The following is a 12,439-nucleotide window of genomic DNA, read 5'->3' as shown; positions in this document are numbered from 1 at the left end:
AAAGAATGCATGTCTTAAAAAACAAATCCTTATTTTTTACCAACATTTGTGAACAATAATTCTCCTCTGAAGGGTCCTATAGGTCGAATGGGATTTCCAGGCCCTCAAGGACTAAAAGGAGACTCATATTCCTACAACACTCCTGGGATAAAGGGAGAGAAAGGAGACCTGGGACACCCTGGCAGACCTGGTGCAGGTGCACTCCCTGGGTTTCCTGGACAACCAGGACGAAAAGGCGAGCAAGGTCCCCCAGGGGATTCGGTGAGAAGGTTTTGTCAGGTTTCAATTTAACATGCCATTTTGTCACATGTTAATGTTTCAACCTTCTTAATTCATAGCCATTTGCAAAGGCCCATGCAATAGAATTTATGGTTTAAGTAATTGTTGTAATAAGTTCTCCGTCTTCTCTCCAGTATCCCTTACATGGTGCAGTGGGAGAACGTGGTTACCCGGGTCCACCAGGTTCTTTAGGTATACCAGGACCGGTTGGCTATGCTGGGTCAGTGGGATACGGGCCTCCTGGACTTCCAGGAGGTCCGGGAGATGCTGGTGTAACTGGCCTGCCAGGACACGCTGGATCTCCAGGTAAAGAAACACCTATAAACAATATATCAGACATTTATACATGAACACAAGTAGATAGACAGAAAGACTGAAAGCCATTGGGTGTCCTTTCTTTTCTTATTTCTTCATTTGTAGGCCAGAAAGGCGAATCCACACATATCCACACCATAGGACCTCCTGGACCGCTTGGATTTAAAGGTTTGCCTGGTTCACCCGGAATCCTAGGTAAGTATTTATTATTGGATGAATGATATGGTGTTTACATTGCCACACAATAGATGATGGAAGCATTTCCATACTTACTAACAAACATCCAGGTAAGCACGGAGTGCCAGGTAGCCCAGGACTAACAGGTTTTCAAGGACAGAAAGGAGAGAACGGTGAGGTGTCGTTTCCTGGAAGACCAGGGATCCAAGGACAGAAAGGTAATCTATGTACTGTTGAGCACACGCAGAAAAGCTGCATCGATAGCATAATCAATTTCTGGAAGTTAACACCTTCTTAATCAAATGGGGAGCAGCTAAAAGTATAGTTAACTTTGCAATCATGTCTCTGTGTGTGTGTGTGTGTGTGTGTGTGTGTGTGTGTGTGTGTGTGTGTGTGTGTGTGTGTGTGTGTGTGTGTGTGTTTTTGTGCAGGTGACATGGGGCAGCCAGGTATCGCTGGTGTTGCAACTGTTGGTGATTTCGGTCGGCCAGGTTCACCAGGCCCTCCTGGTCATGCAGGACTGAAGGTCAGAGAAACAGACTAAATCGGACATTAATATAATTATATAGTTAACAATTACATTTAGTATATTAGTACTTTATTGGTCATTAAATAAAGCAAATTAAAGGGTCAAACTAAAGGTCACCAGTTAAAATACAGAAGGGTTTACACTTACAGATGCAGATTAAAAATAGGAAATAAAAAATATTTTCCAAGCTTTCCTGCTGTTGTACCGTCTAAATGTTATATTATTTCTGTTGAGATCTTGGATTAGACAGCAAGAGATCAATGTACATATGGTAAAGAGGCTTTTTGCTGAGAGTATGATGAGAAGATTGACATCATGTGACCCAATAGCACATATTCGAAAACCAGTTTGCTTTCGGTAGACCAGTAGAAAAGAGACATTTTATTGTTTGGATTTGTTTTAGTAGTGCAGAGTAAAGTTAACGCTTACGTTGCAAGTTAATACTTTTCCAAGACATTCAAATGCTCGTTTTATTGGGTTTTTGAATAGATTTTGTTTTCTTTGATCGACTTTTTTTGCCCAAACTTCTGTTGCAATATAATAAAAGTACCCCCTTGAAAGGAATCAAATTGGATGAAGACTGTTAAGGACTCTCTAGCAGGAACAGCTGTTATACACATTTCAGAGCACAATAACTATACCACACTGAAAGCACATTGAAATGTGTAAGTATAAATAAATAATATTCTGTATGTTTGTGATCATCAGGGTGATGGTGGCCCTGGATACGCTGGCCTCCTAGGACCACCAGGGCTTCCAGGGGAAGAAGGAGCTCAGGGGCCTGTGGGAGATCCTGGGTTCCCTGGCTTACCTGGGAACCCGGGTCCAAATGGCAATCTTGGTTTTATAGGAGAAAAAGGTACGCATAAATCAATTATAAAACTGTATCCCACAGGCAGACAGAAATCCATAATAAGAAAATAATGCATGTTTCAAACACACACAGACATGTGTTTTCATGCATTGCATACATATTCATACAAACACTTCTTCATCTATAAACTGCTTTAATCTATGTTGCATACAGGAGGTAAAGGTAATGTCGGGCCCCTAGGACCTCCTGGTTATCAAGGTTCATGTAAAGGTGATTTACCTGGACCAAGGGGACTTCAAGGACCAGGCGGTAATCCAGGAAATCCAGGTCAGTGTTTATTGAAGTCATGTGATGTACTTAACTGTCAACTCCAGACGATGAATACAGTAATTGAACGACAACGAAAGGCCAAAAGAGGGTTGAAAAATAATTCAACAATGTCCAACAAGTGTAGACAGCTTCTTCCTGTAGGGTTAAGAATACATTAAAACGTAAGAAATAACAATAATAACATTTATTAATTTGGTTTTCACCATTCCCTTAACCACATTCAGTGTTTCCCTCTGCTCCCCAACTATATTTTCTCCTGTCTCTCTGTCTCCCCTCTCCCAGGACCTAATGGTCTGCCGGGGGAGAAAGGGAACCGAGGAGTGCCGGGGTTTGGTCCTGCTGGGGCCCCTGGTGAGCCTGGTTTAATTGGGCCAACCGTGCTAGGTCTAAGTGGGTTTCCTGGACTAAAAGGGATCAAGGGACAACATGGCCCCCCCGGTCAACCAGGTACAGCATTGTTTGTCTGACAGACACATATTTAAAGGTGTTTTATTCTAGATAGATTGGGAGTGGGTCATTTCAACTTCAAAAACGTTTAAAAAACTTCTAAATGTGCTTAAGTAAAAGTATTTATTATGCAAAAAATGAAGCTGGATTTGTTATGGTTATTATATCACAAAATGTCTCTTAGATGTATACGGAGTAGCATAAAAACTAAATACTCAGGTAAAGGACTATTATGTCAAAATAATACTCTAGTAAAGGACTTGAGAACATAGAGTTTTCATGAGTTCCACTCCTCTAGGAATAAGAGGAGACCCTGGACCAGACGGGTTACCAAGATATGGACCAGAGGGGCTCCCTGGAACTATCGGACCACCAGGCCAAATAGGTGCGCACACACACAAACACACACACACACACACACACACACACACACACACACACACACACACACACACACACACACACACACACACACACACACACACACACACGCGCAAATCTGTACACTACACATGTTTTCCAAAAAGATTCATTTAAAAAGTCTTGCATCAGTTTTTAAACAATGGTTGATGATTTATGGTAGTTTTATAATGAATACAATTATGATGGAGTCAATGCCTCTATTGACAGGTACCCCTGGCCGACATGGGGCAAGAGGTCTCCCAGGTCCACCAGGCATTAACGGAAACCCAGGTCCTGGAGGTCTTCCTGGCCCTTCATCACCACAACCAAAGGAAGGTTTTGGGCCCCCAGGGGACCCTGGCAGTCACGGTAAGCTTCACAGTCAATCTTTCTCATTAATATGTCATTTCATGATGCTTACAGGTGTTTCACAAAACACAACTGACATGTTTTGAGGGATCTTTCTTTTACATAACTTTTAGGTTTTTATATCAAAGGACACTCTTGCATGTGAAGCGGTAAATGCAGTCTTTGCAAGTTAAGTCTATGTAATGGTTGTACATTTGTAACTATACCTGTACTTTTTCAGGTCACCCCGGTCTGTCTGGTATCCATGGAGATCCTGGAAGTATTGGACCAAAAGGGCAGAGAGGGATCGGTGGAGCACCAGGGCGTCCCGGACAAAAAGGTTTGTTATTCTCATCTCTACCAATACAATAGCCATTGTTTTTGGCCCCTAGATCTACCGTTTTTGAAACTGCATTTCTGCCATCGTTGTCCAGGTCTGCCGGGTGAACCAGGTGTTGATGGATTCGTGCACTCAGTAGGTAGTCGAGGGCCTTCTGGATCTCCCGGAGACCCAGGAGTCATAGGGCCTCCAGGTAAGATATCACATATCACATATATAACCTCACTAAAGTACAGTAATACTACTAAATAGCTCTATAACTACAAATTCAGGATAAAATCACATTTTATTTTAATAACCATTCAAGGGGTTCTGAAATAAAGTAATTCTCTAAAATAAAGACCTAAAGCGACCTTGAGGTTATGAAAGGCGCTATATAAATTCAAGTTATTATTATTAAAATAATCTGTACTGTCAAGTGTACTTTGCATTGTGCTGTACGTGTAGATATCACGGTCTCTTTTAATATACCTTACCTTAAATAATTGTTTGGTTTAACCCTCACAGGCCCAAAGGGAATCAAAGGAGATCTAGGAATCCCTGCAGGGCCAGGTCCAGATGGTGTACCAGGTTCACCCGGTAACAAAGGAGTTAATGGAGAGCCAAATTACTATGGATATGGACTACCTGGACCAGTAGGACCAAAGGTACTGATGACTGATCTAAACTTTTTTTGTAACTGATGCGGCAGAGCAGGGTCCAATCTACTAAAATACTAAAACGTTTGTAGTTTTGAGGCAATAATGACGATTCCTCTCTGTTTTCTGTTCATCTTGTCCAGGGTGAAGCAGGATCAACTGACCCTTATCTGATGAAGGGTCAGAAAGGAGAACCTGGTTCTTTTGGACCTTTAGGTTTACCAGGAAACCGTGGAGCCAAAGGAAACCCAGGGCCTGTTGGACAAAATGGTTACTACCACTGTTCACGAAGATAAGGCAGATTATGATCGTTGTATGTTTTGCTCACACTAAGTTAACCTCCCACCTCTCTCTTGTCCCAAACCCTGCTATCCCAGGTTCACCAGGCTTTCAAGGGCCTGAGGGGTCAGATGGACCTCCACAATACAAAGGAGGGTTAGGACCCAATGGGCCAGCAGGTAATGTCCTTTAACGACAACTTATTTTTGCTAATGAAGGAAAACTTTCGGTATATGTTAGTTAATCAACTATCAACAAACTTTACGGTACTCACTTTTGAAAGGCGACAAAGTTGAATCTCTATTATTTTTGCAGTTTGACCGCATCTGTTTTCCTCAGGTGACCCAGGCCCACCGGGAGTCGGTGGTTCTCTAGGTCCTAAAGGCAATCAGGGCCGCGACGGCATACCTGGACCAGCAGGGCAGAAAGGAGACACTAGTAAGAGGAATTATCCATATACATATATGTAGGGCTTTCTGAGCTCCTGCACATCATGTATATGACAAAACTGTATGGATTACAGTTTATATTTTCTTTATGTCCATACCCCTGGCCAGTGGAAAAGTGTCTATTTCATAGCTATTAGTACTTTCAAAGCCATCGCTGCGGCCAAACTTAACCTGTTTTTCCATCTCGTCTTTGTAGACATATTAGAAGGGACACCTGGTAGGCGTGGTGACACAGGTCAACAAGGTGAGTTTCAGGTAAACTACATCATTCTTTTAAGAAACTTTAAGATGTCCCCAGATGAGAATTATTATCTACCTGTAATGTTGCATAGCACAAAATTATTTTTAAAGCAACACTTTGTTTTGTCTTCAACATTTGATTATTAGCACTGTTGAGAAATGAGTGCCAAACATTTATATTTCTGCACTGTAGGTACCCCCGGGAGCCCTGGTCCCCCCGGCTTGTCTCTTCCAGGGGGTCCTGGAACAATAGGAGAAAGAGGATTTCGAGGTTCACCTGGAGCCTCTGGCCTGAAAGGATTACCAGGAAGAGAAGGGGCATGTGTTTCTGGCTCAAAAGGAGACCGTGGCCATCCAGGCAATCCTGGTAGCCCAGGTGAGGATACACAGCTAGAGGTTAAAGGGTCACACATACCCTTGGGGGAAAGTGGGATATATCCTGATTGCTATGTTTTGCAACATTTACAAACATAGTACTTTTGAAAGTGTTACGAATAATTATAATTATTTTATTTGCCTGGTTCTCAGTTGTAACAAATGCATTTTGTTATACTAAAATAACTATGTCCTCCCTCCTGTTAATGTAGGCTATCGTGGCTTACCTGGTGATGCAGGTCAAGCAGTGCCAGGGTTTAAAGGAGACAGAGGGGACCCAGGTTTCACAGGAGGCCCAGGCTATAATGGCCCCAGAGGAGATCTAGGCCCTCACGGTCCGACTGTAAGTGAGCCGTATATCTATGTGTTCTTTGCAGACTAAATACTGAACAAATGCTTGTCAGATAAGTAATTAAATGCTATGTCCAGTGTTCTGTTTTTCTTCATATTTGTTTTTGAATGAGCATTATTGGTAGTTACATCACAACTGAAGCTGAATCTTTGACCTTTCATTGTTTAATCTTCCTTCTCAGGGTCCAAAAGGCAGACCTGGAGGCCCGGGTCCAAGAGGGGATTCTGGTCCTCCTGGAAACTATGGAAACCCAGGTAATCTATCATATCCATTTTAGACTAGAGATTTTGTATTTTCTTTCAATTCTCTGCCAGACAATAGCATATCTGTCTCCATAGAAGAGTTATAATCCACTATTGATTTATGTGCCCACAACTGGGATGAAATATAAATTGTCCAGAGAAAAAAGTAAAATAAGATTTATGAGGATTCATTTCACTTTTTTTCTGTGATATCCAAGATTGGAATTTCCACGAAAGGGTAAGATGACAAGATAATTATATTAAATCTATTTATGACCTCTGTTTCAGGTGGAAAGGGAGACCCTGGATATATCCCAGGCCCTCCTGGTCAATCCGGGGTGAAAGGCTTTCCTGGACGACCTGGTACGGCAAACGTTTGACTACTGTTAAAAATAACCAGGAATAATACTGATCCCTATTAATATCTTCTAGACTTTTCGACAACAGATATGACTCACAGCAGAGATTCAATATTCCAGTGAGCCTTCTTAGATAACTAGTCTAACACTTGAATATCGTCAATGTTAGCATTCTGCTGCCCTTAACTAATTCTAGCAAATATGTCAGCCATGTCCCACAGGTATAATGTGTTTTTTGAAAAGCTTTCCAAATGCTTGTTCTCTGTCACTACAGGCAACAAAGGTGAACCTGCAGTGGTCGGGGTGAAGTATGAATCAGGACTTTCTGGCCTACCTGGTCCCCATGGCAATCGAGGATCTCCAGGGAGCACAGGGCCTTCAGGACCAACAGGCCGACCAGGTACACAATGTAACCGTAGCTGCTTCTATGTATTGATTTTAAGATTTGGTACTTTGCCAAGGATAATGCACCATGTTTCCCCCCAGTTTAATACCATGATATTTCCTATGCATTAAATGAAGGTAGACATTGTTCAATACTAGCTTTATTTTGTTTTATATATTTGCTACATATATTATTTTCTTGTCTTGTGTATGCTTGTATACTGATAAAGTCATGAATGGTTTATGTTTCTAGAACATCTTATAGAAAAAGTGTCAAAAACAAAACAAAAAAACGAATAGATTGAAACTCAAACGTCACATGTATAGAATATTTATTTCTTGCTTGTTAAAACTATATATTCAGCTCTTTTTTTCCGTTTTTTTTTGTGCCCCACGTGACTCTTAATCCTTCTGTTCCAGGTCAGCAGGGCGTCAAAGGACAGCGCGGCCCCAGCCCAGGCGGCCAACCCGGATTTACTGGCCACAAAGGGGACAGAGGAAGCTCAGGACTTCCAGGTGTGTGTGTGTGGATTAAAAAGGAGTGTATGTGTGTTTACACCAGATTATATGTTATGATTAAAAATAGGCATTCTCTGCATGGTGATCAATATGAATTCCATGTTAAAAAATACTGTTTTGTCCAACAGTGAGAATAAGCAGTGAAGCAGATTGTAGTACACCACTCTAGCCAAACAAAACCACTCGCATGATGTCAGCTAAAAACACAGTTGTTATTTTTTGGTATTAATAATGGGTTTTTCTCTGCAGGTCAAGAAGGCAGACCTGGTTTCCCAGGCAACAAGGGTCCTCAAGGACTGCCAGGCATAGGGGGTCCAAGTTATTTTGACAGTTTTCTGATTGCCAAACACAGCCAGAACACCAGCATCCCGGACTGCCCTTATGGCACTACCTTCATCTACTCTGGTTATTCTTTCCTCTTCATCAACGGAAATGAGAGAGCTCATGGTCAGGATCTTGGTAAGAGCATGGAGAACTTTATTAATATAAATCATTTGCAGCAGTAATTAAATATGTGTCTGAGTTAGTCATTGTCTGACTCCGTCTCTCAGGCACCACAGGAAGCTGTCTACCTCGTTTCTCCACCATGCCCTTCCTGTTCTGTGACACCGAATCAACTTGCCGCTATGCTTCTCGTAACGACTACTCCTACTGGCTGTCCACTGATGCTGCTTTGCCCGCCAACATGGTTTCCATCACAGGGGATAGACTGGCCTCCTATATCAGCAGGTGGCACAGGAGCATATTCACAGACTCTTCTAATACTGTTTATTCTCTTACAAAGACGTCATTAACCCTTAGATGCACGAGTGACTGGACCCTACACTCTTCCATAAGTGGGTGTAAAAGGACCCGTATTAGAATAATGTGTGTTTTTATGCCATTTTTTTTAATTTGGTTAAGAAAAATCACCTTTATAATATTTAGTATTATATTTTGGTTCACATTATAAATATTTTATATTGAACTTTTCACAATTTATAATTTTAGACTTTTTTTTTATATTTAGAAAAAAAACGTTTTGACTCCTCTTGTCTACTCATAGCCCACCCCCCATCAATCCATGCCAGTTGATCAAGTTTGATAGTCCTATACCCCCCAACCTAACCTTCCCTTATATTGTAAAGCGATTTTGAGTCCTTGAAAAGCCCTATACAAATTAATGTATTATTATTATTATTATACTGACAGGTATCAGATCTTGCTGTGTAAAATAATCTTCCTGAGAGGTGTCACTTGTGATGTAGTCTGTGTGGTGGTCTACAGTGAATGTATTCCTGACAGCCACAGGTGATAAGAATCAAAGGTTCCCATAGGATCCCATAGAAAATGCATGCGGGTCATTTTTGACCCACTTATGGAAACTTGGGGTAATACAATACAACAACTACAATTTATTAAAATTAAATTTAAAATGTGAATGGCATGATATCCAAAACATGTTTTCTGAGGAATAGCTGGATTATGAAATGATAAAAAAATGTAATTACAAAGATACTTCAAGAAAACCACCTCACCGGGTCCAAAAAGACCCACTTATGCATCTAAGGGTTAAGAGAAGATAAAACAATGAGAACAATAAACTAATAAAACAACAGAAAGAACAAAAATAATAAAATAAATAAACAAATGGTAAGTATTAGCATTAGCTTTAATATTAATATCACATGCAAACTTGATCATAATATCTACATATAATAACAATGCCAGCTGCAGCATTGTTAACCATTTTATATAATATCCATGTGGGGTCCAAATATTATCAGAAATACCTCCTGTCTATTGTTCCATTACTGTGTCTTACAAAATTGCAAATACAACATCTTGTACATTTTCTGCTAAATGGAATATTCATTTTTTATAAATCACTTGATAACACTTGTTTTAATATAAATGTGTGTATGCATGTGTGTTTTAGGTGCTCAGTGTGTGAAAGCACATCCAATGTCATAGCCGTCCACAGCCAGACAATTCTGATACCTGAATGTCCCAGAGACTGGGAGTCACTATGGACAGGATACTCATTTGTCATGGTAAAAGGGCATATTTTGTATTTTTAGTCCCTTGATTTTCTCATGTGTTTTCTTTCACTACATTTTTCTTCATATTTCCTTCATCCCTTCTAGCAAACGGGAGCAGGAGCAGATGGCTCCTCCCAGCCGCTGGTTTCTCCTGGCTCGTGTCTGGAAAGTTTCCGCCAAGTTCCCTTCATAGAGTGTCACGGCAGGGGAACGTGTAACTACTACCCTGACTCCTATAGCTACTGGCTGGCCTCAATAGACCCAAACAGCATGTTCAGGTAAGCTTTTGTGGACGCATGCCATGGGGGATGCCTTTTTTATCTGCAGTTTAAATCATCACTCACATGTTTGGGTGTGTTAAATGTACATAAACAGCTGCTAATTGTAGAGGAATTATTTAGGATTGTTTAGTTTGTTTTGCGTGTCCTATGATTACCACAATACTGTTTCAGAATCAAAATCTTATCATACTTAAAAAAAAGGATATGTTTGAACCGTATTACCACTTTGAATCGAGCCATTATACAGCTGTAATGTGTTTGTGCTTTGCTCTCTCCTACAGTAAACCTGTTCCTCAGACAGTGAAGGGACCGTCTATACATAGTGTCATCAGCCGTTGTCGAGTCTGTAGGAAACCATGGCAACCAACAGATGACAAACGTGGGGACAATTAACATTTGCTATCTTACTTTTCAATGTCATTTGAAGTATTGGAGTTTTGACACTTTGTAGGCTGTATATCTGTTTGTATCACTGGTGCTTTCAAGTAACACATCTCTGTTTATGATTCTGAATTAAACACCACCCTTAAGCAAATTTCAAATAATTTTTAAAGACGAGTGTTTTATCATCTCAAAAGTAGTGTATATTAGAATTATTGTGTGTTATGACACCTTGTAGAAACTGTGTTTTTCCACCTGTTTATAATTATTCATTTGATAAACATAAGAGCAGCTTGTAATAGCAGTGATTAAGTTATAACTTGTTGTTAATGTATTAGTAATACTAGTAGCAGAGCCGCACTAATTCATCTTTTATGTGTGTTTATTCTCACCGAAATATTCAGTTTTACTTTAAATGCTTGTTTTGACTTGTCAGTGACATAATACATAGTTGCCATCTGCGTCCTAGACAAGCCTAGAATGACTGAGAAATGATTGACCTGTCTATACCGTACTGATGTCAGTGAATGACGTAAAACGTATGATGTCACAGACAGATTACGCACATGTTCCTATACTGGAGAGGCAGTATGTTGTAAATCGCTTTGGAAATCTTGCATTGTTGTGTTTTCAAACCCACATATTTAGTCATTTGTGGCCTCACTCTAAAAGAATTTCTTTGATTTGTTTAGCAAGGGAAATGGTGCATGGAAAAGATTAAACTGTATGACTCACACTGCCTGCAACTTTCTCCAATCCACTTTTAAATTAACTGTCGGGAGGCTGTCTGTGTGTCTTCGGGGGAAAATGCACATTAAGGTATCAAGAGGTGTATTGTGGATTTATTTATTTTACATTACATCTTTCGCATTTTAAATTGTCAATTGAAGTTGAAAATATATTGAAATAAAAATACAAAAGAAACAAAAAAATGATTATTTTAATGGGATGTTGATTCCACATGGAGCCATTACTTTGAAACAGGCTGTTTGCAATAATGCAGCTAATCTTCTGTCCAGAATAGCCAGCAAACATCTAATTTCTCTGCACTATTTACTCTAAAATGTATCAGCAGAGCAATAGGTCCCTTAGGAACGGTCATTCAATCTCACTCATCCATATCTGTCACTGGGATCAATACTTGCAAACGCTCCATATAACGAAATGCAAAAAAGTACAACACCCTTTAACAACACTGGTTTTAAAATACTGTTGCTTTTTGGCAAGCAGATCTTCCAACATATCGATTGCTCAGAGTCAGAAATAACAAGCAGCCTCATACACTTATGCAAGGGAGGCAGCTGACACGAGTAACTGAAGAGGAGCTGAACCCTTTTTGGGAATTTAACGCCTGTGCTGAAGCATCACACTGATTATATCATTCGTTTTTGACATTTTTGGGGCAATTTCTCAACTCATTAAAAGTGAAGTTCCAAAACAACAACAAAAAGTCCTGATATTACAACAAGCCACACATGAAATAATTGTGACATGGAGACAGTTGTCAGCATGGATAGAAACACTCTGCCGTAAAGTGCTCTCGGTAGCCTTCTTAAAAGGATTATTCTGCTCCCAACAGTGCACTTACTAATTGTTTAGGCAGCTATATCAGGCTTCTACACCTCTGTAATTGGGTTAAAATGGTGATTTGTTGAAAGGTTGATGCGCTTCAAGGTTGTCTCCTATATGAGAAGGACATGTCCTTTCAGTTTCCTCCAAACATGTGCCTTACATGAAGAAGAACACATCTGTTCATGTTTTTACACGTTAGCTTCAAGGCAAAATCAGACAGAATGTTTTTTAATGTTATACTATACATTATATAACAGAAATGTAGGATCCCTTGTTAAAATATGTTTGTTACATGTCAAATCTCAATCCATAATTACTAATTATTATTTTTATTCTACATTGAGATAAAATCTCTTTTACAATGCT

At 40.0% G+C, this 12,439-nt stretch overlaps 1 protein-coding gene across 1 annotated transcript; it reads left to right on the top strand.

Moving 5' to 3' along the window:
- Positions 1-87: 87 nt before the first annotated feature.
- On the top strand, positions 88-11,436 carry LOC104951518 (collagen alpha-5(IV) chain). Its single transcript, XM_010778179.1, has 28 exons — positions 88-261; positions 414-585; positions 700-789; positions 882-989; positions 1,203-1,297; positions 2,009-2,159; positions 2,328-2,441; positions 2,727-2,891; positions 3,190-3,276; positions 3,522-3,662; positions 3,883-3,981; positions 4,076-4,174; positions 4,489-4,628; positions 4,763-4,889; positions 4,997-5,077; positions 5,238-5,336; positions 5,544-5,591; positions 5,781-5,963; positions 6,175-6,305; positions 6,496-6,568; positions 6,845-6,919; positions 7,190-7,315; positions 7,720-7,815; positions 8,068-8,277; positions 8,370-8,547; positions 9,737-9,851; positions 9,945-10,117; positions 10,402-11,436. The coding sequence occupies exons 1-28, from the start codon at positions 88-90 to the stop codon at positions 10,511-10,513; spliced, it is 3,462 nt and encodes a 1,153-aa protein (XP_010776481.1). The 3' UTR covers positions 10,514-11,436.
- Positions 11,437-12,439: the final 1,003 nt, after the last annotated feature.

The sequence above is a fragment of the Notothenia coriiceps genome, unplaced genomic scaffold (assembly GCF_000735185.1).
Source record: "Notothenia coriiceps isolate Sejong01 unplaced genomic scaffold, NC01 NC01_scaffold00018999, whole genome shotgun sequence".
In the NCBI taxonomy this organism is placed as follows: Eukaryota; Metazoa; Chordata; class Actinopteri; order Perciformes; family Nototheniidae; genus Notothenia; species Notothenia coriiceps.
This window is presented reverse-complemented; position numbering and strand designations above follow the sequence as displayed.